This window comes from Xenopus laevis, chromosome 1L, assembly GCF_017654675.1.
Source record: "Xenopus laevis strain J_2021 chromosome 1L, Xenopus_laevis_v10.1, whole genome shotgun sequence".
In the NCBI taxonomy this organism is placed as follows: domain Eukaryota; kingdom Metazoa; phylum Chordata; class Amphibia; order Anura; family Pipidae; genus Xenopus; species Xenopus laevis.
The window spans coordinates 45,725,512-45,752,050 of NC_054371.1; the positions used below are offsets into that span (position 1 = coordinate 45,725,512).

Sequence of the window (26,539 nt, forward strand, 5' to 3'; positions counted from 1 at the left end):
TATGCCTTTTCATTACTGCACACACATTTGTGGCACCAGCACATTTGTACTGGTAGTTATAAAAAACAAATTCTGTTGTAGATCAAATTAAAAGAAAAAAAAAATAGGGGAGAAAATGTAATTGGGAACTTTAGTAACTGAATTTTATTTTTGTAGAATAAACATTCTATGAAAAATTTCAGCTTCCCAAAACATTAGACTTGTGAGGGTCCTACCCCAGTATAACTGAGAGTAACTGCATTGTCAAAGCTCTGTAAACGTTGTGATGCTGAGTATGAGGTAATATTTTAATATTTTGTACGTGTGCACATATCTATGGAAGTCTTCAATCAATGAAAAATGTTCCTGGGTGGTGCCAAATAAGGCTGTGATTGACTATTGCTTGGGCTATGAGGACTGGCAGGCTACAGGAGGCTCTGGTTGGCAGGACATCTGGTTTTTATGCAACCAAATCTTGCCTCCAAGCCAGGAATTCAAAAATAAGAATCTTCTTTGAGCCCACTGAATCAACTGAAAAGCAACATCCAAGGTGTTGGGGAGCAACATGTTGCTCACGAGCTACTGGTTGTGGATCACTGGCCTAGCACCTTAGGGGGCAACATGGTGTCCAGCCAAACAATCATCTTTTACGATGAGTAAAGTAAAACACCAGGCAAGTGGCAACCCTAACTGTATATTTCCCATAAAATTTCATGCATTATAACTTCTATTCTTATGCAAGAAGCCAGTGAAAAGAAGTGAGGGAAATGAATAAATACATACAGGTGAGGTGGATACATGTCTACTCAGGAGCAAAAACCTGATTACATTGCTGTGCCTAACAATAGCAATACCAACACTGTGGAGAAATGAATGGCTTCATTAGTAAATGAATTGGCTAACAACAAATGTTAACATGGCAAAGGGCACAAATAATACATTTGTCTCATACTGCCACCAACAAAGCTGTTCTAACCCTGCAACCTAACTCACCACCTTCCTTGTATACCTTTTAATCTGACAGGGCACCCACCCCCTTCTATTAAAAGCTGTGTTCGAAACAGAATAATAGTTAAAATAAATAAAACAGAACAGGAGTAGTGCCTTCACACGAAGACTACATTTGACCATGGGATTCTGACCAGTAGGGTTCCAACATGCCTTAGACCTGGTGTCCATAACCTTTTTTTTACCTGTAAGCCACATACAAAAATAGTTGGGGAGAAAAGCAAGCATAAAAAATTTTCCTGGGTGGCAAAAAATAAGTTCTGTGACAATTAGACAATATGTGAACTGGCCGCTACAAGAGTTTTAGCAGTACACTTAATTTTCATGCAACCAAAATTTGCCTCCAAATCAGAAATTAAAAAACAAGCACCTGCATTGAGGCCACTGGGAGCAACATGTTGCTCATGAGCCACTGGTTGGGAATCACTGCCTTAGTCTCTCATGTCTGATCCATGCATGCCCTACCCACATGCCACCACCAGCTGCAATAGGTGCTTTCCTCAATGGTTGGTTTGTTATGTGTCAGTGAAGTCTGGGCTTCTCAATAGAAGTTGCACTGGAAAGATTGTGAGCCTCCGTTGTGTTCATGTTACATGAATAAAAAGAAAAGTAGGCATTATCTCTGCAGTTGCTGTCCATAAATCATGTTTGCCATCAACTGGATAATTGATGAAGTGCTTTCCAGCATAATGTAGAAAACTTTTCTCTTCAAAAGACTCCTACTTGTTGGGCATAATTACAGTTATGGTGAAAGGTTGGCATTTTCCCTATTTTGGGGAAGGGATTAACTGCTAATTAAATATGGAGGGCACTTTGAATTGTTAGGTGTTTGTCACTCAGTTCTAATTGTACAGCTCTAGGAATGGCTGTTTATAAATAGATTACATATCAATCCACTGGCGACATGCATTTTTAGCTTCTTTTAAATATGTCAGTCTTCTGTTGGGTGTATTATCTCTAGCTGGGTGTGATACCTATGTTAATAAAGTTTGAGGATTTCAGTGGCATGAAGCCATGCTGTATTATAAACCATTTATTTAGATACAAGTTGTTCCTATAATAGCCTTGATAGAGTGATCCCATTAGCCATTTATTAATCTTTATTCTAGAAGAAGTAAGAAAAAATTATACGTATTCCAGTGGCAGTGCATTCCTAGCTATTATAAAGACAAGACTAACTCAGTTTGCAGACTTTCTCCTTATAGAGATCCATTGAGTTACTCTTGCTCCATAGTCCTCGGCATCTCATCTTAGTCTGATTCATGTGTTTTAATCACCAAAAAAGGAATATGAGGATGACCTAGTTAGTTGGGAATAGTTTGACCTCACTGGCTGGATGGCCAGGTCCAAAAAAACTGATAAAAACAAAGAACAATGATAAATATTATACTAGTACAGATATGGGATCTGTTATTCAGAAAGCTCCAAATTATGGGAAGGCCACCTCCCATAGACTGTTTTATCCAAATAATTCAAACTTTTAAAAATGATTTCCTTTTTCTCTGTAATAATAAAACAGTACCTATTGCTCGATCCAAACTAAGATATAATTAATCCTCATTGGTAGCAATACCAGCCGATAGGGTTTATTTAATCATTTATTTAAAATAATTTTTTAGTAGACTTAAGGTATGAGGAGTATTCTGGATAACAGGTCCCATACCTGTAACTAAATTTAGCATGTATGTTGCATAAGTAATACTTCTCATATTCACACAACACAGTTATTCGTATAGGGAGCACCATGAAGACAACCGTAGGGCTGTGGAATAAAAGCCAAACTACCTGATGCAGCAATTTTCATTATAATATGCTGTATTTTTAGCCCTGTTACAATTAGCTCCTGCCGGGGACTGGCCAACGAGGTGTCTAGCTGAGCCGTATCAGGGAGGCAGCAGGATGTGCCTCTTTACAGAATAAGACCTTTTCTTTCTCTCTTTTTTTCGTCTTCTAATTTTCTCTTTTTCAGAAAGAAGATCATTTGCCCTGCAGTTGTTTTATATTCAGTAAAAGAAAAGGGGGGGGGGAGGGTGAATGCTGCAGAATCAAAGCTCTCACAGGCATTTCAGATCATAGATAAAAGGCAAGAAAAAATTACTCAAAAGGGAAAAAAACTATATGGAGCCTGGATCAAGCTTCTAAGTGCAGGGTGACGTCACAAGTGGCAGCTTGTCTCCATTTTGCCTTTATGACTGTTCTTGGTGACAAAACTTAGAACGCTCGTTAATTGTTGCATATTAACACATAGGTTAGGATTAGCACCTAAGAATCTTTTCTGCATTCCTTACTGACTGGGCAGAGACACACGTAGAGATTCAGGAAGTTTAGTCACCCGGCGACAAATCGCCTCTTCTTGGGATGACTAATCTCCCCCCGAAATGCCTTCTCGCTGGCTAGGATCTAAATCGCTGGCGGGATGGCACTCGGAGCACTTAGTTTTCCGAAGTTGCCCAAAGTTGCCTTACGAGGATGGCAGTTCAATAGCCCGAAGAAGGGAATAGGGAGATTAATAGCCTGAAGAAGAGGCGATTTGTCGCCGAATGACTAAATCTCCACGTTTGTCTCTGCCCAAAGGGTCAGGCCCTCACGAGGACACTTCGGGTAACTTCTTAAAACGATGCACCGCGTGTGCCTTCCCCCAGGCGATTTTCATTTTAGCCAGTGGAGGGCAGGGGAAAGGCAGTTCGGGGAGATTGAAGAAGAGGAGATTTGTCGCTGGGCCGACTAATCCCCCACGAATCTGCTCGTGTGGCCAGACCCTACAGGTGGCCATACACTATAAGATTGCCATAGCATGCTTTGATGTTAAAGAAACATGTTTTTTCTGATACGAGCTGGGAATTTGCTGAAACAGTCTCAGCATTTTTGAACATCCTGCTGATTAAAGCAACCTGACCGGTAAATAAACGCCTCTCCTCCATTTCTTTTTTGCCATAACTTTATTGTAAACTCTGTTTAATCAGCTGCCTCGTCCGATTCTGAATGGAAGGTTTCAGGTGTCTAAAGCATAGGGATGCTTTGTGATCTGTGCTGCGTTTTACAGGATTTATAAATGAGCCTAAACAGTAATTAGCAGCACAATATAATGTAGGTAACAGCCATGTAATGATAGGAAAACTTCAAGGAATCCAAATCAAAACCTTAATCACAGTTGCTGCTCTTTGTGGGAGAATGAGGCCTTTTGAATTGAGGGTTTGTTTAAAAGTGGGACTTCTGCTGTGGTTTAAAGGGTTCCTGTTTGGGTCACAGTCAAAGCGCTTCGGTAACGATCAATAAGTGGGTCCATTTTTCTTTGAAGACTGAGTCATTAGTTTAGGAGTTGATGTATTAATGTTCAAATGGTTGCAATTCACCAGCAAACGTATTGTGATTGCCTGTGTTTTTTAAATTTTGAATTTAATTTTGAATTCTTATATTACCTGCAAGTCTAGTTTACTAGTTTGCACTAGTTAACAACCAGTTACCGGTATCTAAAAATAATTGAACAAAGTTTACAGAATAAAAATAGGATAATTAGTATATGGCAAGTCAAAAAAAACGCACTGCATTCCAATAATTATGTATACATTTCATGGCCAGAAGTATTTGCACCCCTCTTCTAGTTATTAGAATTGGCTATATAAGCCACAGCCATCATTGTAGATATTCTTTGACATTTCTGTGCTTTTTACTTTTTTTTAGCAAGAGAGTCCCTTTCTTGTTTTTAGTGATAATGCCTCTATATACAAAGGCAATGCTGAGATGGGAGTGGAGTAACTTGAGTGGTCCGTACAGAACTTTGACCTCAACCGAAATGAATTAGAATGCTGATTTGAGACAGGCCTGGCCCAAACAAACCTTAATGCAGTGTTTTTTGATAAAGCTTCTTTATTGGGGACCTCTATGGTGACCCTACATAACAGAAGGGGCTTCTGTTTATCTGTAAGATGAGTGCAAGAATACAAGGCTTCAACCGCCTCTCATCAGTCCCAGGGAAGTATTTTCGTCCCAGATCGGGTAACCAGACTGGATTTGTGAATGAAGCGTGCATAAGTAATTCTGGATGCCATGTGACACCCAGTCTTAGCGCTCTGTTTGTCATTAGAGTACGATCAGCATGTCTGACAGCAACTTGGCCTTGCTGATCTGATGTTCACGCTCTGATTCAGGAATCCAGCTTGCAAACTTGCCATTGAAAGCAATTTGCAATCAGCTGAGGAGATTGTTGTTACATATTATCTGATCACTAACGCCAGCTCCAATTCGTTGGAACATGTGTATAGCCCTAGCTATAGGCAGTGCATTTCCAATACCTTTTTTTTTTTTTGCCCAATTGTGTTCCGTCCTGGCAGAATCAGTAAATATTGGAAAGCGACAGTAGGGACCGTGAGAAACAGCGTTTGCTTTGTAATTGAAGTATCTCATTTCATGCCGTACCAGGCAAGACAAAGTGTTTTCATTAATATAGAGACCGTAATATTTATATCCTCGATTAGATGCTATTTCTGGAATCCTGCCATTCTTGGTTATGGAGACTTTGCATATCTAGCATCACGTATTAGTCCCCCTAAAGTGCATTATTTCCTACTGGAAGTTTCATTCCTAGGGGCAGAGGTGACACAGAAGTGCTGGCATTGAACCACAACATTGGATTCTCAGGGTTTTTTTTTTAGCTTAATACATTTGCCAATACGCTTTTGAGTTGGCCGTTATTTGCTATGGCCAACCTTGGACCTGCCTCCAACCCTGATCTCTTGTTGCTTGTGTCTGAACCTCATGTGTCTCTCAGTGCTGTGATATTGATAGGATGGAATACAGATATATTCTCATCAATCTCCCCCATGGTCTGGAGTTAAGACTTTATTTGCACAGCAGCCTTGTGTGTACCAGAAGAACAAAAGTCCTTTATCCAGGGATAAATGAGGTTAGGGAAAAGGAAAGAACATGTGAATGTGATTTATCCGGTATCTATTTGGTAGGACAGTATGGCTGCTTCCACTTGTATATAAAAAAATGAAGATGACTCCCTGGAAAGAATAACCATCCCCCAATATACACAAACAGTGGTTATTTTACCTGTGATGGTAGTACCCGTGTCTTGGACAAGCACGTTCTGTGGTATGTAGCATATACGTGAGAAGAAAACCGTGAAGCAGAGACAATGTCCTTTAAAGATTTCATCCAATTAAGTGAATGTCAAGTACCTGCAAACGCTTACCCACAACCTTACCCTACCCCTATAGCCTTTCCCAGTTTACAGTAATTATTGTAATTCTAACCCAACTGAACAGTCGTTTATTAAACAATGCCTCACCCTGCCAAAAGCAATGCAGAGAGTACAGGGACTTATTAGGAAAAATTACAGTACAGGAACATGTCTGTGGATTTCCACCAGTTGGTGCAGGAATGTTATCTACTGTCTGTAAGGCACATGGCTAAATCTAGAGCAGCGGCTGGTCAAGCTCTACTGACTCCTTCCTGTAATAAAAGGAAGGTTTTTATCAGAGTGTTATTAGATAAGGAAGCACTGATCATGCTCTTTGCCTTTACTTGTAGATATCATTTACTGTTCTTTGGCTTTTGAATGAGTGTTATAAAGACTACTGAGATCTTTATATATTTAGCTTAATGAGACTGGTTCGTATTATGGACACCAGTAATGTGCTGGAAATGGAGTTTGTTCAGTGACGTAAATACAGGAACTTCCTCTGAAATGTCAGAGCTCAAGACCATCTTCTCTTGCGGATATGAAAACTCGTAATATGAAAATTCTCGTGAGGATATCAAAACTGTAGCTCGCCATCTGTTTTGAATGACACCACCTGTGATTCTCATCCCTTGTATAGCTAGCTCAATGGCAAAGCAAACAAACATTGATTATTGAGCTGAAATATATGTCTTAGCATATGCACTTCTCCAGCCTTCAAGATTTGAGGGTGATGTTGAGGCCCATTGAAATGCTCTTCTGCCTTTGTTGTATAGCAGGGGTCTCCAACTGCTTTTACCCATGAGCAACATTCAGATGTAAAAAAAGTTGGGTAGCATCATAAGCATGAAAAATGTTCCCGGGTGGTGCAAAATAAGTTCTGTGATTGGCCATTCGGTAGCCTCTATGAAATGGCAGCCTTCAGGAGGCTCTGTTTGGCAGTACACCTGTTTATTTTGCAACCAAAATCTGCCTCCAATCCAGGAATTCAAAAATCAACATCTGGTTTGAGGCTACCGGGAGCATCATCCAAGGGTTTGGTGAGCAACATGTTGCTAATGAACCACTGGTAGGGGATCTCTGGTGCAGTGTTAGACAAGGACACTACATTATGATAAACTTCAAAGAGGACTCTCTTCCCTCCATTTAAAGCTATTCCAGCATAAATTTCCCACTGTTCTAAACATAATTCTGCCAGAAAGTTTGAGGATACAACAGCACATGCAGAGCTTCAGGCCACGGCAGCAAAGCTCTATATGTGAACCATCTGAATGTTGGCTTGATATGTTCCTTTTTATTTAAGCAATGTGTCATTTATATTTAGGCTTAATGTGCGAAGGTTTATTCATAAGGATACCAACTTGTGTGTATGTGTGTGTACTCGCTGATAATACACAAGACAGATCTGCACTGGATTCCTTTGTGTGGCAAAGCTTTGCAAGTCTCTAGTCCGCTGTTTAATGATTAACAAATGTTCAGTTGGTTACCCAAATAATGTTTATTGTAGCGTGCAGCAGGGCTGTAAGAGAGGATTTTCAGCTTAACACCTTTTTCTTAGCCGAAGCCATTTGCGATGCATGGTGTGGAACCGAATAAGTTAATGGATCTTACTTCTCCAAGCCAATTTCTTGGAACAAATTGTTGCGTAAGTTAAGGGCATTTGCTCTAGAGCTGCATAATTATCATTATGCATGCTTTGATCTTTATTACATACTTATGGGTGTTTTGTGCTTCCATGCAAAAAATATATGTATTGGTTCTGCGCCCTCTAATAAAAAACGCATTCCATTATGCTTGGTGAACCCTGCATTTTTCAAAATTTGGTGTAAAGTTGAAAAAAATATAATTTTTTTTTAAAGGTATAAACTATTGATGTTAGAGTAAAGTTCCCACTATCATCACCATGTACATATGTCCCATTGACTATAGTGGAATCTGCAGAGCCATAGGCTGGTTTTTGTGTCCCACTGTCTCTAGTGACAGGGCAGTTTGGTAACCTTGTGCTGGAAGATGTTGCCGGCTATTCCAAATGAAAAGTAAACTTGCACATGCAAGGACGCCCTGAGCATGAAATCCGGCCCTGTTCAATTTCATGATCAAAACTGTAATACAGGTGTGGGATCTGTTATCTGGAAACCCGTTATCCAGAAAGCTCTGAATTATGTACAGGTCATCTCCCATAGACTCCTTTTTATCCAAATCAAATTTTTTAAAATAATTTCCTTTTTCTCTGTAATAATGAAACAGTATCTTGTACTTAATCCCAACTGAGATATAATTAATCCTTATTGGAAGCAAAACCAGCCTCTTGGGTTTATTTAATGTTTACATGATTTTCTAGTAGACTAAAGCTCCCCATAGACGCGACGATTCTTCTTGCCGAACGACCGATTTTAGGGAAGTCCTTCGAAATTATCGTGCGGTTAGTGGTATTCGAACGATCGTACATCTTACGATTTTTCGGCCGACATCTGTCAGGAAATTGGTCGGCCAGGTCAAAAAATCTTTGTCGATCCCAGTGCAATCTATCTATGTTTGCAGGGCCAAGCAGGCAGCTCCCCTTTGTTTTCCTGGCAAATTGGTCTTTTTAGTTGATGGACAATTCGTACGATCGTACGATCGTTCTGAGAAGATCGTGGTCGCACGATCAGGATCTGATCTTTTAAAAATCTCAACATCTATGGCCAGCTTTAAAGTATGAAGATCCAAATTATGGAAAGATCCATTATCCGGAAAACCCCTGGTCCCGAGCATTCTGGATAATAAGTCCCATGCCTGTAACACATAGAAATGTTTTATAAGCTGCCAAATTTTGTAAAAAGGATGTGGTATTTTGGAGGTGTGGCCATAAAATGGTAGTGGTCAAAATAATTTTTCTCCCTTTTTCCATTTTTCAAATGTTGGGAGGTATATGTCTATATCCCTAAAAATATTATTTTGGGGTAGAATGTAATGCTGGGGGGGAGATTCCTACATGGAATGCAATTAATAGTGATTTTCAAAACAGACCCTGCATAATAACGCTTAGATGAAAGAAATGCTGTTTATATGTTAAGCCCAAATGTTATCTATATTACTGTCCAATGTGATGAGAGCAAAAAACGAATAATTGAACATGTAGGGACAAAGAGATCAGAGGGTCCTGTGTGCAAGATCAAATAAAACTCCTTATTATAGAATACTTGTGTTAATGTTTCCCAGCACTGTTGCTTTATTAGTAGTAGGGATGCAACAAATCCAGGATTTGCTTCTGGATTGGCCTTTTTCAGCAGGATTCGGATTTGGCTGAATCCTTCTGCCTGGCCGAACGTAATCCGTATTTCTAATTTGCATATGCGGCAAAATGTTTTCCCCTTCCCATCCCTATGTAATATGCAAATTAAGATTCGGGTTTGGTAGGTTTCAGGGGTTCGGCCAAATCCATAATAGTGGATTTGGTGCATCCCTAATTAGTAGGGAATGCATAGGCAATACAATATAAAGAAGGGATGTGGCTCCCATGTGCTCTTGGGAGCATTCAAGGCATAATTTACTGCTTTTAAATAAGGACATATCTTACATTTTCAAATAGGTAGTGAACTATAAGGCCAAACAATAACTCATTGCATGCACAGAGAATGTGCACTCTCCCGTGTTATACTTTTATGGGTGGCTCTTAATCTAACAAAGGTGCAGCACCTGACACACAAGCAGACCTGGAAATGTAAGGGATGTGATAGGAGCAAGCTCAGTATTTGAAATATAGGAAGAAAACCATCATTACTGTAGTATGGGATCTCTTATCTGGAAACCTGATATCCAGAAAGCTCCAAATTACAGTATGGCCATCTCCCATTTTATGCATATAATAATTTTTTTTATGATTTCCTTTTTCTCTGTAAAAATAAAAAAAGGAGCTTGTACTTGATGGTAACTACGCTGCATAAATCCATATTGGTGGCAAAACAATCCTATTGTGTTTATTCATTATATTTTTTTACTTTTAAATCGACTTAAGATATGGTGATCAAAAATAATGGAAAACCCCTTATCTAGAAATCCCCAGAGCCTAAGCATTCCTGTTAATAGATCCCATGCGTATTGCCATAAGCTATTTAAATGTGCTTTTTTAGTTGTCACTGCAGCTCTATTAGATTTTCTATATAGGAATACATTATTTGTGATGAGTTTCTTTCAGTGAATATAAATCTGTATTCTTGCTGGTAACTCCTGCCTGCACATTTTCCCCTCTTTATGATCACGGGATGGGAAAAACTAATCAGCCAGAGAACTGGCTGTGACATGCAAAATTACCTGAATAATGACTTTTGTGTTTTATTTCCTTGCCAATTCGGGAAAGGAAAGAGATAATGCATTCATTTGTTTTCTCAGGTCTCTAATTATGCTTATGGTGCCATGAGAATTTTTTAACTCTAGTTTCATAATCACCTTGCTTGCTTTCTCTAGATATGAATGCAGCAATATAACAGAACTCAAAAGCTAGCGCAGGCCGAGCCATTTTATAGGTTTGTATCCAGGAGACGTGAATACTTGGGAATTTGAGTACAGGTGTTGGACCTATTATACAGAATGCCTGGGACCTGGGGATTTCCAGATAAGGGGTCTTTCCGTAATTGAAATCTCCATACCTGAAGTCTACTAAAAAAAAATCACTTAAACATGAAATAAACCCAATTGGATTGTATGGTCTCCATTGAAGTGGTTGTTCACCTTCAAACAATTAGTTGGTTTAAGATAGATCACCAGAAATAACAACTTTTTTCAATTAATTTATATTTTCTAATTGTCACCATTTTTCTAAGATTGAAGTTTAAAGTGTCATTTTTCACCTTCTAAAGAAGCTCTGAGAGGGGGGGTCGCCGACCCTTTAAACTGTTCTAAATTGAAACATTTAGTTGATACATTTCTTATCTTTGTCCCTGCTGAGCAGAATCCCTGGGTTTCATTACAGACAGCTGTTAGACTTGATACAATAGTTGTTAATACTTCAGAGATGCTGCTGAGAAATGTATCAACTAATTGTTGCAAAATGGTAACAGTTTAGAGCCTGCACCTGAATTACTGAGCTGCCAGACTGAAACACCAGAGACAGGAACATTAAACTTTACACTTAAGATTTTGGAAAAACAGTAAAAAGTAAATAATGTAAAGTAATTGAAAAAAGTCTTTATTTCTGGGGAACAATTTGAAAACAACTGAACTGAATAAAGTGTTTGGAAGATGAACAATCCATTTAAGGATTAATTACATCTTAGTTACGATCAAGTAATTAGGTGCTGTTATATTGTTCCAGAGAAAAATGATTTTTTTTCTTCAAATTTTGCATTATTTGATTAAAATATAGTCTGTGGGAGATGGACTATCCATACTTTGGAACTTTCTGGATAATGGGTTTCCAGATAACTGATCCTATACCTGTAAATGAACAGGCCCAAAATTACTGTATCTGGTTGGGTTCTATTTAGATGTGAGTTTTGCAGGTGGAAAATCCCATCAACAGAGGACCATGTGGTTTGTGAATGTATTCTACAAGCAACAGCTCTGTATTGGCCTTCTCTGGTACCCGGGGTTTGTCCTAGGGCCAGATGGTTAGATCAGACTGATTATGCCCTTCATGTTGATTTCCTGCTATATATCTGTACATAAAACATACATACAAATATAAATCTAAATGCAGACATACACTGTACCAAATTCCAGAAATCAGATATGTCTTTTGGGGTAGAGTCCTGCAGCGGGTCCTTTTTTCTGGTCACGTCCACTTCCGATGATGTCATTTCCGGTACACAATGACAGCACTTCCGGTTTTACTCTTTTTTTCCTGATCATATGTACTTCCGATGATGTCACTTCCGGTTTATAATGACAGCACTTCCTGATTCTTGATGGTCAGCGGGTTACGGGTCCGGGTTGCAGAGAAGGTACTTGCGGGTCGGGTTGCGGGTCCAAGCGGGTAAGAATGCGGGTGCGGATTGCAGGTTGCGGGTACGGGTCTGGTTCGGGTCCCAAAAAATGGACCCACGCAGGACTCTATTTTGGGGTATATTTAGCCTCTAGGGCAGAGACACACGGTCAGATTCAGGGAGATTAGCCGCCCGGCGACAAATCGCCTCTTCTTCAGGTGACTAATCTCTTAGAATCTCCTAGAATCTAAATCACCGGCAGGATGGCACTCGGAGTGCTTCGGAAAAATAAGCGATCCAAGTGCCATCCCGCCAGGCGATTTCTGTTCTAGCCGGCGGTAAGGCAGTTTGGGGAGATTAGTCGCCCAAAGAAGAGGCGATTTGTCACCGGGCGACTAAACCCCCCCCCCCCCGAATCTCCACGTGTCTCTGCCCAAAAGGCTAGAATGGACCCTTTTTATAATCCTATTTATAAAGCGAGATAAACATCCCTATTTTATAACCACATCCTAGATTCTTCCGAATATCAGATCCTTCATAAATGATTTGTCCAAATATCAAATGAAATCTGCCAAAATGGAAATCTTGAAGAAAACTTTGGGATTTGGTAATTCTGGGTTGTTTATCCATGTTTCTAAATTAAGCTACATAAGCCGTGTCTGAGCAGGAAGCCTAGGTTTGTGTAGTGGACTTCTTGTGGGTGGGCATTAGAAAATGACTGAAGATAGTTGTAATTGCATGTCAAGATGATTGTTAAAAGCTCACCGAATTTCCAGCTCTGAGCACAGGAGCACCAGGCTACCAGCTTACTTACTAGAGTGGAAGTCACAATCCATTTGGTTAACACTCAACACAAAAGTGTCATGACAGAAAATTGTTCAGTGGAAGGAGAGCGCTATCTTACTGCTGTTTCTCTGTAATTATCTTGCTTTCCAGTGACTCGACTACTGGAATATGGCAATAGTAATGGGATACTATTACGCTATACTTTGCTACTATTTTATACTAAGATGTAAGTAATCCTTATTGGAAGCAAACCCAACCTATTGGGTTCATTAAGGGGTTTATTTATCAACGGTCAAGTATTATTAGGTTTTTTGTTTTGTTTTTACCTCGAATGACCTCGAAAAATTTTCTGTGGAAAAATACTCGAATCGAGTTTTCAGCCAAAACCCTCCGAAAAAAACTCAAACATCAAGCAGGCTGTTAACCTCTTCAAATGGTTTAAGGAACCTCTGCCATTGACTTCTACATGACCTCGAGAGGTTTTAGGTGGCAAATTTGTCCCATCAGCTTTATCCCCATTCATAACCAAAGCCTAAGATCCAGGGGCATTTGTTTGCTTGTATAGGGCTGCAAAACAAACTTGAAAATTTGAATTTTAGTGAAAAAAAACAACTCGAACTTTAATAAATCTGCCCCCAAATGTTCTAGTAGGGTATGAAGATTTATGGAAAGTAAATTATGGAAATATCCGTTATCTGGAAAACCCCAGATTCAGAGCATTCTGGATAACAGGTCCTGCCCCATGTGTGTGTATGAATACGCTTTAGCTGCAACAGGATGCCTGATAGGCAAGTGTTCTTCCTCTCAAATTCTCTTCCCCTTCCAAAAATAAATAAAAATAGGCCGTGACTATTATCATGGACCTTCATAGCAGAAGCCGGCTGATTTTTTTTTTTTTCCTCTCAAAAGGATTGTTGGACTGGAAATAACCTGTTGAATTGAGGTGCAGCTTCAGTAGATCCTAATTGCATCATTGCTTCCTGTCATCCTGTAGTTTGCGCTGCTGGCAATTTGAGTGTGCCTTTTGCATGATGCTTTTGATTTATCTTTAAAGGGCACATAAACCCTACAAAGAAAAGCATTGTTATTAGAACTGAGCGAGAGGACTGGGACAATGCTGGATCTATGCCGTGACCTAAATCTATAAGACAGGGCTTTCCATATGAAGAGGGCTTCCCTTTGGCCAGTTAACCCTCGGGTCCCTGTAAAGTAGTGCTCCTCATAGAACTTTTCGTTGAATCTCCTTTATATTTGTGAATAGTAGATTTGATCAACCAATAATGGTTATAAATTAAATGTAATGTTAAATCCATCCATCAAGCCTCCAGCTTTTGTTGAAACACAACTCCTAGTACCCAGCTAGAGCAATAGCTGAATTATTATAGGTTGGAAGCCCTATGCTTGGAATAGGCCTCGCTGCTTTTAAGAGTGATTTGTTTCATGAGCTATTGCCATTGTATGATGAAAAGTGAAATGTGTGAGCTGCCTCGGACTTGTAAATAATGTGCCGGGGGACCCAGACCTCCTACATATTTTCCCAGAGCTTTGAAGGCCTCCTCTGCCGCTCGTGCAGCCCTTGCAGATATGTTTGGGCTCTTTGTATAGACTCTCATAAGCTCTTTATCTTCCTGTCCCAGGTACCAGAAATCAAACAGTTATTGATTAATTCTTAGCCTTTGAAGGCTTTTAAACATCCTTAGGCTTTTTTTTAATCCGGGGGAACTAGCTTAAATCTCTCTAATACCGAACAGTATTTTGTGGGCTTCACAAATGATTTAAGTGCAACAGATTTCCAAAATATTTAAAAGAATATTTGAAAGGGAATTTGCTGCTTAGAAGAAACTGCTACTCCCTTTTGTATCACGTCTTGTTCCCCAGGACAGCAAACGGGACTGAACTATCAGTTTGATATAGAGTGGCCATATTCGAGTACGGAGATGTCTGACCTTTCAGTGGCGAGCAAATTTGTCCCATCCGCTTTATCCCCATTCATAACCAAAGCCTTAGATCCAGGGGCCCATATTTGCTTGTATAGGGCTGCTGCATCTAGGCAATGGTACAGCAGCACCAAGCATTAACAGTGACAGTCTATTTTTTGTAAGGCTCTGTTTCCTAATATCTTGTAGGCTAAGTATTTTAGTTTTTTTTTTTTTAAAGGCTACCCATCGCCCAAAAAAAATATTCAAAGTCCTACTATGAAGAGAACGGGAGAATATGTGGAGAGCAGTGACTTCTAGGAAGTGCTGAATGGAAAGTGAAACCAATTGTCTGCCCCGCCTCTATCTAGGCATAGAGGAGGGGCAGACAATATTTGATTGACAGCTTATATTTTTAAATGAGTTTACAACAGCTATGAATGCTTTAATAAAAAATAGAAATTTCATGTTTCATTTGAAAAGGACTTTTATTATACAGATTTTTGTGTCTGGGTCCACTTTAAGAAAAAACTTCTCCCTACCTTCCTAGTAGCTATGTAGTTTCTGTACAAGGTTGTTGGAAGGGCCCACAGCCTGACACATACAGCTATACATAGGGATAATCTTGATCTATATAGCTTGTATTCATAACAGACAACTGGTATATTCTGTTGTATATTTATGTATGATGTAGCTTGAACATTTTGACTAGTTATGTATACATGTAACCATGTTAATTTGTATTTTTCTAGGTATTATCCGGACTACCGATAATCTTGACCGCGAAACCACTTCCCATTATTGGCTGAGCGTCTATGCAACAGATAGGGGTGTTGTTCCCCTTTCATCCTTCATTCAAATATACATTGAAATAGAAGATGTTAATGATAATGCCCCTCAGACAGTGGAACCTGTGTACTACCCAGAAGTCATGGAAAACTCTCCAAAGGATGTATCCGTGGTGCAAATCAATGCATTTGATCCCGACTCCAGTTCCAGCGACAGGCTAACATACAAAATCTCCACCGGGAACCCTCAAGGATTTTTTGCAGTCAATCCTAAAACAGGTTTGTGAAAATAGTTATTTTTTGAACAGTAGGCCCCCAACTTAAAGGAACAGTAACACCAAAAAAATTAAAGTGTTTTAAAGTAATGAAAATATCATGTAGTGTTGCTCTGCACTGGTAAAACTGACATGGTTGCTTCAGAAACACTACTATAGTTCATATAAACAAGCTGCTGTGGAGCAATTGCAGAAATTGAAAAAAAGGCTATATGGCACAGGTTAAATAGTGGATAATGGAGAACACCATTATGTTCTACAGAATTTATCTGCTGTGTGACCTGAGCCTTTTCTCCTTTGAATGGCTGCCCCCATTGCTACACATCATCTTATTTATATAAACAATAGTATTGTTTCTGAAGCAAACACACCAGTTTTACCAGTGCAGGGCAACACTGCTTTATATTTTTATTACTTTAAATGCTTTCATTTTTTTCATGTTACTGTTCCTTTAAATTGAGATTTTTTTTCTAAAGAAGTACAGTTAAGCCATTGTCCTGTTCTTATTGGGTTTTTGATTGCATATTTGTTTTTTTTGTTCTGTTGTGTTGTTTTACTTATAGTAACATGTTGACCTATTCCCTATTTTGTCTCCATATTTGCAGAATGATTTTATAGGGTTGAAACACCATATTTTAGTATCACTCAGGACTGGAGATTCACAACTCTCTACCTGCATTTTGTACTGAGGCCAAAAATAGCCGTGTAGTAGCACTATCCTTCGTCTAAGGCATTATATATCTCCTGCTAAAATATATAAGGGTACTAGTCAAGGATTTACAATGTGTAACCTCTACAGCTATTGCCAAAATACAACTTCAAATGGATAATGTAATGGGAAAACATATTGTTTGTTTTCCAAAACACATCAGTTAATAGTGCTTCTCCAGCAGACTTCTGCACTGAAATCTGTTTTTCCAAACAGCAAACAGATTTTTTCAAATTTAATTTTGAAATCTGACACAGGGCTAGACATATTGTCAGTTTCCTAGGTGACCCCAGTCATTTGATTTTTGTTCTGATAAACTTCAGTCACTCTTTACTGCTGCACTGCAAGTCGGAGTGATATCACCCCCCCCCCCTCAGCAGACCACCAGCAGACCAATGGGAACGAAACCTGATAATGGCTCCCCGGTAAAAACGACATTCAATAGTAAAAATGAATACCCCACTGCGATACCTTCAGTTACATTGCGTAGGAGAAACAACAGCCTATCAGAAAGCAGTTCCATCCTAAAATGCTGGCTCTTTCTGAAAGCACATGACCAGCCAAAATAACCTGAGATGACTGCTTACACACCAATATTACAACTAAAAAAAATACACTTGTGTTAGGAATGAAATTGTGCATGGTAGAGTGAATTATTTGCAGTGTAAACAGTGTAATTAATAAGGATAAAAAAACAAACCATGACATAATCCCTTTAAGTATCTTCTGCCAGTTAATTGCTGCAAGGGTATCCAGATTGTGTTAGCATCCATTATATAATAGATAGGGGCACTCCCCTGTTAATTTTAATTTCCTTATAATTTACAGCAGGGCATCCTTAATCCCATACAGCTATCATTCTGATGAAAAATAAGACATTTACATAATATGACTTATTAAAGAAGATTAATATAGAGAGGGGGTTTACAATATTGAGCAGTGTTTAGACAGAGTATTTATGTATGTGTTATTAGAAGGGATGAACACTTGCCAGCGTCTGGCCTGTCCTTATATAGCTTGAAACCAACAGTGTATCATGTACCAAGAAACTCTGCGTAAGCGGACAAACTGATTCTTTGTCTCTTTCTACATCTAAATATGGAGGGATCGTTCCCCTGTCCTGATTAGCTTATTATACATGTATTTACAGAACGGCATTAGCAATTCATTACGCATTTATCCAATGTATATATGTTTGTTGATGTCATTGGGTCATGGTATAGAAGATGTATTTGCATATAAATATCATTAAGCCAAGTGCTTGGAGTTACCCACACAATGGCTTTCTGAAGTGCAAATGATTTTCTGCTTGCAGGAGGGGGAGATGGGGTAGAACCTAGTAAGCTGTATAGAGTGTTTTCTTTCAGAGTGTTAATGCCCTGTTAGCATCAAAATAAACTTCTTTAGAATAACAAAGAAGCTGGAAAGGCTTATTTCATGGAGGAATATCCCACTATACAAGCATGCTTAGCCTGGTGTCACATGGGTTCAGGACCAGTTTTACAATATTGAAGTTCATTTGAACTGGTCCCCAAGCTTTGAAGGGTGTAAGGGAAAAACAAACAGGAAATATTTAGATTTTGTACAGGCATGGGATCTGGAAATCCATTATCCAGGAAACTCAGAATTATAGGAAGGGCATCTCCCATAGCCTCAAATTTAAGCAAATAATTCTCATTTTAAAAATGATTTAATATTTCTCTGTAATAATAAAACCGTATCTTGCACTCAATGGTAACTAAGCTGCATGAATCCATATTGGTGGCAAAACAATCCTATTGAGTTTATGTAATATTTACAGTGTATATGATTTTTAGAAGGCTAAAGTATGGAAAGATTCCTTATCCAGAAACCACAGGCCCCAAGCATGCCGGATATAGATCCTTTGCCTGTATCAATAGCAGGCATTCCTGGCTTGAGGGCCTCCAGTTGTTGTTGGACCACAACTTCCAGAATCCCACCTATGGCCATGGAAGTTTTATACAATGATGTATATCTGAACTCCAATGATAAATTCTTTCCAACCTTGTGTTGAATTAGGGTAATATTTGTGTATACAGTTTATTTTTTTAGCAGTTAACCTTTGCAAAGTTTGTGTGGAAAAGCTACAGAAGGTTTCAGAATGCCATTCCCACAAGCACACCAAAGTGTTAAATGTTTCTCGCCAGTCCGGAGCCGCTCTAGAAATGAACACATTTTTTTTTAAAGGTCACTCATGTCGTTCCTACATAGTAGTTAAATGGCACAATATCATCTTATTTTGTCTTCTGAAAAGATAGGTGATAGTAGTTGTTGCTGTCAATTGTGTAACCAATGTAAACTGGAAAGGATTTTTTTATTTATTTTTTGATATTTTCAGCTGTTTTGTTCAGTGAATATCGTTAGTGTCAGAAATATGTAAAAAATTAAGGGTGTTCATGTTTGCCGCAAAGGTGGAGACTGGCCGGATGAAGCTAGGTTCTTGCACAGCAAATATCATGGAGTATGTTTTATGCCAAGATGTATCTTAGGCTGTAGGCTTACATGGCATTATGACCACCGAGGTAGAATAGTGGCAATCAAAATGACTTTAATTATCTGATGCTTCTTGAGATGGAAAAGTATGGGCAGAAGCACTTGGTAGAACCAAAGTGGGTGCTTCTGAGTGGTGCTTTCTAGGCCGACAAAAATACCACCCGCACCAGACCCTAACTCGATCCTCCCAACCCAAACTCTATGCGACTCAGTGTGACAGCTCTAGTAATGGACCCATGGCTGACATTATGGCATTATGAATGGTGGCGGCCAAACTGATTCTTTGTCTCTTTGTACATCTAAATAAGGAGGGATCATTCCCCTGTCCTGATTAGCCTATTATACATGTATTTACAGAACGGCATTAGCAATTCAATACGCATTTATCCAATGTATATATGTTTGTTGATGTCATTGGGTCACGGTATAGAAGATGTATTTGCATATAAATATACATAGCATTATGACCACTGAGGTAGAACAGTGACAATCAAAATTAGTTTAATTATCTGATGCTTCTTGAGATGGAAAGGTATGGGCAGAAGCACTTGGTTGAACCAAAGTGGGTGCTTCTGAATGGTGCTTTTTAGACCAACAAAAATACCACCCGCACCAGACCCTAACTCGATCCTCCCAACTCAAACTCTATGCGACTCAGTGTGACGGCTCTAGTAATGGACCCATGCATGACATTATGGCATTATGAATGGTGGCGGCCAGGCCGCACATCACTAGTGCCTTCCTATCGCCGCCACCAATGTTTGCCATAGATAGAATTATGTTATGGGAAGCAGCGACAAGTAGTTGTCTGATGCTTTTAAATTACCAGTTGTGCCATTAGCCTAAAGTTGCCTTTTCAGAGAAGATGACCTTTACACTAAAAATTTCCAGGAAGAATGGGCCAGTAGCGGTTCAGTTTATAAGCAGCCAATGTGACATAGTCATAAGGTCAGCAGTGATGCCTGGGGCTAGTTTTATTTCTAGTTTTATTTCTGCTTGGTGCTCACAGCAACTTCAGTAGCGGAGCGGTGTAAGTGTGTCGCTTGCCAAACATATGCAACGGAACAAAGCAAAAACAGATTCCACTGAAGATAAACAGCTGGGAATTCCAAAATTGTCATTATCTAAACATACAGAATCGACAAAATATAATATTTATGAAATGTAACTTGTCGAGTTACATCTATTTCCAACTCCCATGCACCCTGTTTAGCTTGGAAAGGAGTAGGAACATGTGTAATGTTCTGTTTGAAAAATTCCAAACAAATAAAAGACATTTCTGAATCTGTTTATTAGAAAAACACAGTATTTACTGAACAGAAGAGATGGAAAATATGTTTTACCCTTTACCTGAGGTAGGTGGTGTACTGCACTGACCATGCTGTACATCGAAACTTGTCCCAATAGTGTACACAAAGGCAAATTAGAGCCCTCTAGGAATTGCATCTATCTCTAGGAATTGCATCTATCAGAATGGGAGAGAACCCCATGTCATGTTCTCCAGTTTACCTCTGGATAAAAATACCTTCCCTTTGCCAAACCTAAACATTAGGGATGCACCAAATCCCAGATTCAGTTCAAGATTTGACTTAATTCTAGCCTTGAGCTGGATTTGGTCAATTCCAAGAGCCTGATCAAACCAAATCTGGACAGTAACATAACAGTAACATTTACTGCGCATGCATTGGGTTTTTCCAGCTGTGCACAGCTGAAAAAGCTGATACATTTGCAGCAAATTTTACTGATGTCTTGGCATTTCACAAAATCTGTTCCTAAAAATTTGGAGATTTGCTCAAACCCCCAACTACAGGGTTTTATGCATCCCTATTATGGCATATAACCTGGGGCTTCCCTGTAAAAAGTTGTCAGCTTAAAAGGAGCAGTATATAGCTACAAACACCTTTGCATAAAATACAAATTAATCCAAAAAAACATGTTTTTGCAATATAGAGCACTAATTGTTACTTCCTAAACTCATTCCCACTACCGACCCCTATAAAGTTAGAGTTAATGTGTTCTGCCTAATCAAGCCCTAAGCTGCAGTATTTTTAGACTTTGAGATAAGGAGCAGCTCATTATACAGTGGCCTTATCGGTGCCCTGATAATTTATTTTACTATAATTTCTCCTCTGAAAACATTGGCTCTGCAGAACCAGGAAGTGCTGAAGTGAAATTTACTTCAGTTTCTTTTTTAGTTCAAGAAATAACAAAACATACATATACTTTTTGCCTTTTGTTTTTATAAACCTTATTTATTGAGATTATATTTAAAAAAGGTTGTTTGCTGTCCTTTTAACAGGTGACAGTTTCAGATACTATTTTATGGAAATTAGCTATCATGCAAGCATATAATATCACAAAAGGAACCATTGAGTTGTCAGGAGCCCTAATGTTGTAAAATGTAGCTGCTTCTAAATGATAGCTGCAATTAACAGGTACGTTTGTCTTCTCGTTTCTTACAAATAACATGAAAGGCACAACATCTTTTAAGCTTGTCTCTCATGTGTTTTTCATTTTTTTACACAAAAATATATCTTTCCCGTATGCAGAGAAGTTTTGTAGCACACATAAAACGATTAACTGTCTGACGCCGGCAGATAAAGAACAGATTTGTTTTGCCTGTGTTTTTGACTTGTAGAAAAGCTTGGCTTTACTTTAAATAAATTGGATTTTCTGTTTATCTTGGTAATCATCACACTCGGAATGCAAATATGCAGAGAGTAAACCTATGTACATGCAAGGACAATTTACTGGGGAAATTAAAATGGATTCTGCAAACAAATTGCTGATTGTGGAGAAGTTCTCATGGACAGTGAGGGAAATTCTGTTTATATTTGTATATGGCAGCTATTGATGTAGGGTCCGAACCAAATATATATATATATTGGGTTTAACAGGAATGTGCTGGGAAAAATAATAATAGGTGCTTTGTTTTGCTTTTCATTTAATGTGTTCAGTTGCCATTAGCTTTGGGCAATATGTAGGGAATATTCTGGAATAAAATATATTTTACCTATTAATAACATTGAGATCAAGCATCATTTTTACCAGCCAGACTGAACCTCTTCTTTGGTCTTGGCCATAGCCTTCTTTTGATCAGTGTGGTCTTTGGACAATAGCATTTGTGGATGTCTTGAGCAAAACCCGTTTCAATGTGTCACTTGAAACGCCAGGGAAACTGGGGGTTTACCGCTAGTTTGGCGGGTTTCGGTTGGCTGACCATTGCAAGTTAGGGTTGGATGTGGGTCATACTGGGGGAAGTACATTCCTCTTTTGCACACGAAGAGTCCCTGTCTTGGAACCAGAGGTGATAAGATGTGGGTACCAGCCCTACAATGGCAACATTTTAGGGTTGGGCGCGGTTACAAGTTTTTCAGGTTAGGGTTGGTTGCGGGTTGTCTTTCCTGACCTGCCTATCACTAATCATAAGAACATGCCATACCTGGGATTGCTACATGCGGCAGTACAAATTAAACTAGGTGGGCAGGGACCCAGTCTGTCACAGCCCATGAGATCTTGCAAAGAGGGATCACTGACCTTGGTTCCACAGTTTATGGGTAAAGTAAAGCTGGCCATACACATTCAGATTTTATCTGTCTTATGGCGAACATTCCTGATGTTTTTTTTTTAATGCAACAATCTAAAGCTAACAATTAGAATCTAAGATTAAAGTAGGAAAGATAACAGATCAGGTAATGTTCTGGCCAGACAACAATCCTACAGAAGTCCTGGATATAGTAGTCTAAATGGCCGATTGTCGTGGTACAAAAATGGTCGGGTCAATTATTTGGAGCCTACACACAGTCCGAAAATCACATTAAACTTTGTTTTGTACGATTATATTGTCTCCTGCATGGCCAGCTAAAGAATGTAGCTTTTTGCACTTAGGCAACTCATAACTTGTATGTGCCTATAATAAACACCTGACGTAGATTCTGTTCTTTAAAAATGCATTTATATCTCAGAGAGTCCAAGTATGCTTTTTCCTGCGACACAGCAGATCTGACCAGAGTAATAATTGATTTTATTTTTCTTAGGATGTGCATTCATGTGGCAGTGCCTGTCACTAAAATAAAATCTGTGCATATGAGATCCGTTGGAAAAAGCTCCCTCAAATGTGTACCTGTTAATACCTCTGACCTCCTTGCAGTGCCTTATATCACTGCTTCATCTCCCAGAAAAGGCTTTGGTATATTCAGACAGGTGAAAGTTTGTATTATATTTAAATCACTTTTGCCTCGTACATTTCTGTTTTTACACTACCAATACCAGGCTTTCAGCTCAATAGAACTCTCTGAAGTTCATTGTCAAGGACCCTAATAGGCAAATTGTATAAAATTCTACATTGTGTTTTTTCTGGGATTTGTGAATTTTTTTGCAAAAAAAAAAAAAGTGCGATTGATCTTTTTTGAATTCAGTTTTCTGTTATCAGTTGAAAAATAATATCCCAAAAAACGGATTTTAAAAAGTTGGGCAATGAAAACCTGGTGAGCTTCTATAGAAGTCAATGGAAGGTATCAAGCTAATTTATTTATTATGTTTTTTTAAAACTGTTGAGTTTGTAACAGTGCTTTATTTTGTTGAAATCCAGTTTTCATGCCAAAGGTTTTTTGATTCCAGTTTATTTCATGAATGTGCTAGTTATTCAAGAAACAAGTACGATTGTGGAAAAAACTCATAATCAAGTTTAGAAAAACTTGCAATTGAAAAAAATAATAAATCTGCCACCAACTATCGTATCATTTCTGTATTCAGTTAACCCTAAGGTTGCTGACTTTCTGTTGAGCCGAAAGCCTGGTGTTATTAGTTCAGTAATTCAAATATCCCAGAAGCTGCTAAAAATAATAATAAAGCTAAATTGCAAAAGTGCCCTGAGCATAAATGAATTTTTTGGGTTTATAGAACAGCACCATTTCCATTGCTATCTATGGTGAATGCTACAACTGTATCTAATCATTTCTAACTATCAGGGGCAAAATTGGGAAGATGTAAAGGCTTAATGTTTATTGGAAACAGAGTAATTGTGCCTGGTGTGAATGTAGGAAAGTGAGTGAAAGTTCTGCTTTCACTAAATTCTGCTCAATAAGAACCAATAATGGTTATGTCACATTTCTCTGAACGCTGGAATTATAGTTTGTGGGCAAAGGGTGAAATGTTTGAAAATACCCCTCCATAGACTATTGCAGTAGTCATGCTGGGGCAGTCGCTGGTCAGGTGATTATTGCTGGAGCAGTGAACATGACAGTTTGGAAGCACACATTTGTGAACGTTCTAAAAGTAGGTTAGTCTGGCAAGCCAAAATCATTTTCCCCAATAATCTCTGCTTGCACATTAACAGCTCTATAAAGATTTCATTAAGTTCTTAGCAAAGCTTTGTAATTTATTTGCACCTTCCTACTGTAATTTAGGCTTTATGCTTACCAGCGAAAGGAAGATCAATTTTCACTTCTTTTCGTTACTTCGTCAGCCTCGAAAATTAGCTGAACGTTTATTGGGAATTGGTAATTAGCAGTTTCTTATTTATGAGTAGGAGAGATTTTTGTGAGAACTTAAGTAGAAATTTCATTATAAATGCAAGCACTAGACCAAATTAAAACCTCATATAAAAGATTATATAAAAGTCTGTACTTAATCACATGTAAAGGGAAAGTATTGCCTTGCAGAAAATGCTCCTAAATAAAAATGAAATTAGTGGAGAGAGTGGGAGCGTTGGACGTCTCATAGTTAATGATTTGATTCCAGTTGATGTCCAAAATACTGGTAAATACAGAAGTTGTAGTTATGGTGCCCCTTTCATAGAAGTGTGATATGTATAGCAAAGCCATCCATCAACACAGAACCAAAACCATCTGGCCATTCATAATTCTGAAATGGCTACTAAATATACAGTTTCTATATCTAGAGTTAAGGGTTAGAGGTAATTATATTGATGTTATGGTATCTCCTTAATCCAGAATGAGGCTAAAGGGCACCCAGTGTAGCACAGTGAGCATTAATGTGCTGTTAATCAGAAATATGAGAGACTTGTTGTTGTGCCTTTTTATTTTAACCCGTGTAATTGCCACCTGTCCTAAGAAATCAACTTCCCCCTTTTTAATTAAAGGAATGTATGTCGACTTGAGTGAGCGCAACATCTACTGCCGAAGCCTTCTGAGCTGATGTGCCGCAGCAGAACATAAATTCCTGGCCAACCGTTTTTTTCATGTGAACTTACAACGTGGCACTTTAATTTATTCTAGGAATGGAAGGCTGGCACTTGGAAATATGCTTCTGTGCTGTGCTTCTTCCTTCTGTAGTCCAAGACATGTTACATGAAATAAGCCCTGTCCATAAGCCGGAAATCCGCAACTGGTACAGCAGCAGCTGCAATTTAATCAGGTGTTATTGAAGTTTTACGTTGCAGGAAAAGATATAGAATTTTGTTGTTAAAGTCACAAATGGTCAGTATATTGTCTCTTTAAAATCTGGAAGTTTGTGGAGGGCCATAAGGGGGAAATTCAGTTAACTATACCTGATAAGCATATTAATTTTAGTATCTGCTGGTGTCAGGGCTATCCGGGTATTTATAATTCATTGTGGCATCTGTTGTTTTGCTTTTACTTAAGCGGGATATGTTATCCTGCTGGATCAGTGTACTCTGCTGACAGGTTGTTTGAAAGCAAAATCATGTTTGTGGTCACATGGGCTTTTAACCCATATAATGTATAAAGAAGGAATATTGCCATCCCCATAGTCCTTATTGTATGTGATGCTTGTTTGCTACTAACCCCTTGGCTTCAAGTGGCACTTCAAAGATAGGGATTGTATTCAGGTCTGTAAATGCAGAAGCCAGGGGTTCTGTCTAGTAGAAGTGAAACATAAAGCTGGTATATCTGGTATGCTACATGCTCCAGCCTTTATAAAACTGCTACTTCCAGCATCCTTTTGATGGCCAAAGGCTTGGAGTTGTAGTTGTAACAGCTGAAGGGCTGCAGGTATGACATTCCTGTTGCAGATCAGTGTCAGTCCCACCAGAGAACCTGTCACACTGGGCCCCACTATCAGCGCAATTAGATATACGTAGTGCCAAATGGAGTAGGGTTTTTATATAGGCTCATGGTGGAAATAAGGATGGGTTGATGGGAATTCTCCTATGTTTTAAACCATTAGCACCTTGGTCTACCATGAAATCCTTTGGTAGGCCAGTCTGACCATGAAGCCAATTAGTTGGTAGTATTTAGTGGTCACCTGGCCGCAAACCATGGTGTGACTTTAGTAAAGAGTGTCAGGGGGATACTGGGAGTTGTAGTGCAATTATAGCTGAAAGGTTCCAGGTTAGATATCTGTAAATAATATAATTTCCTGCTTCTCTCTCCGATGGGGGTGTAGTTATCACGGGCCCCTCTCTAAACTTAAAGTTGAACATAGCTCTTTGACAGAGGTGAAGAGAAGGTCTGTTACATTTTAACAAGATAATTATTTTTGCCTGGTTGAAGC

The 26,539-nt window shown here is 38.9% G+C and overlaps 1 protein-coding gene across 6 annotated transcripts in view; it reads left to right on the forward strand.

Annotated features, from left to right (window-relative positions):
* Nucleotides 1-26,539, forward strand: part of LOC108719599 (protocadherin Fat 1) — a 144,477-nt gene that overhangs the window by 46,318 nt on the left and 71,620 nt on the right. For all 6 annotated transcript variants that reach the window (XR_005966765.1, XM_041589045.1, XM_041589041.1 and 3 more), the window contains exon 3: nucleotides 15,530-15,844. Coding sequence is in view for 5 of the 6 variants with exons in the window: in XM_041589045.1 (XP_041444979.1) it covers nucleotides 15,530-15,844 (315 nt within the window). In the remaining variant the exon portion in view is untranslated. The remainder of the gene's footprint in view (nucleotides 1-15,529; nucleotides 15,845-26,539) is intronic.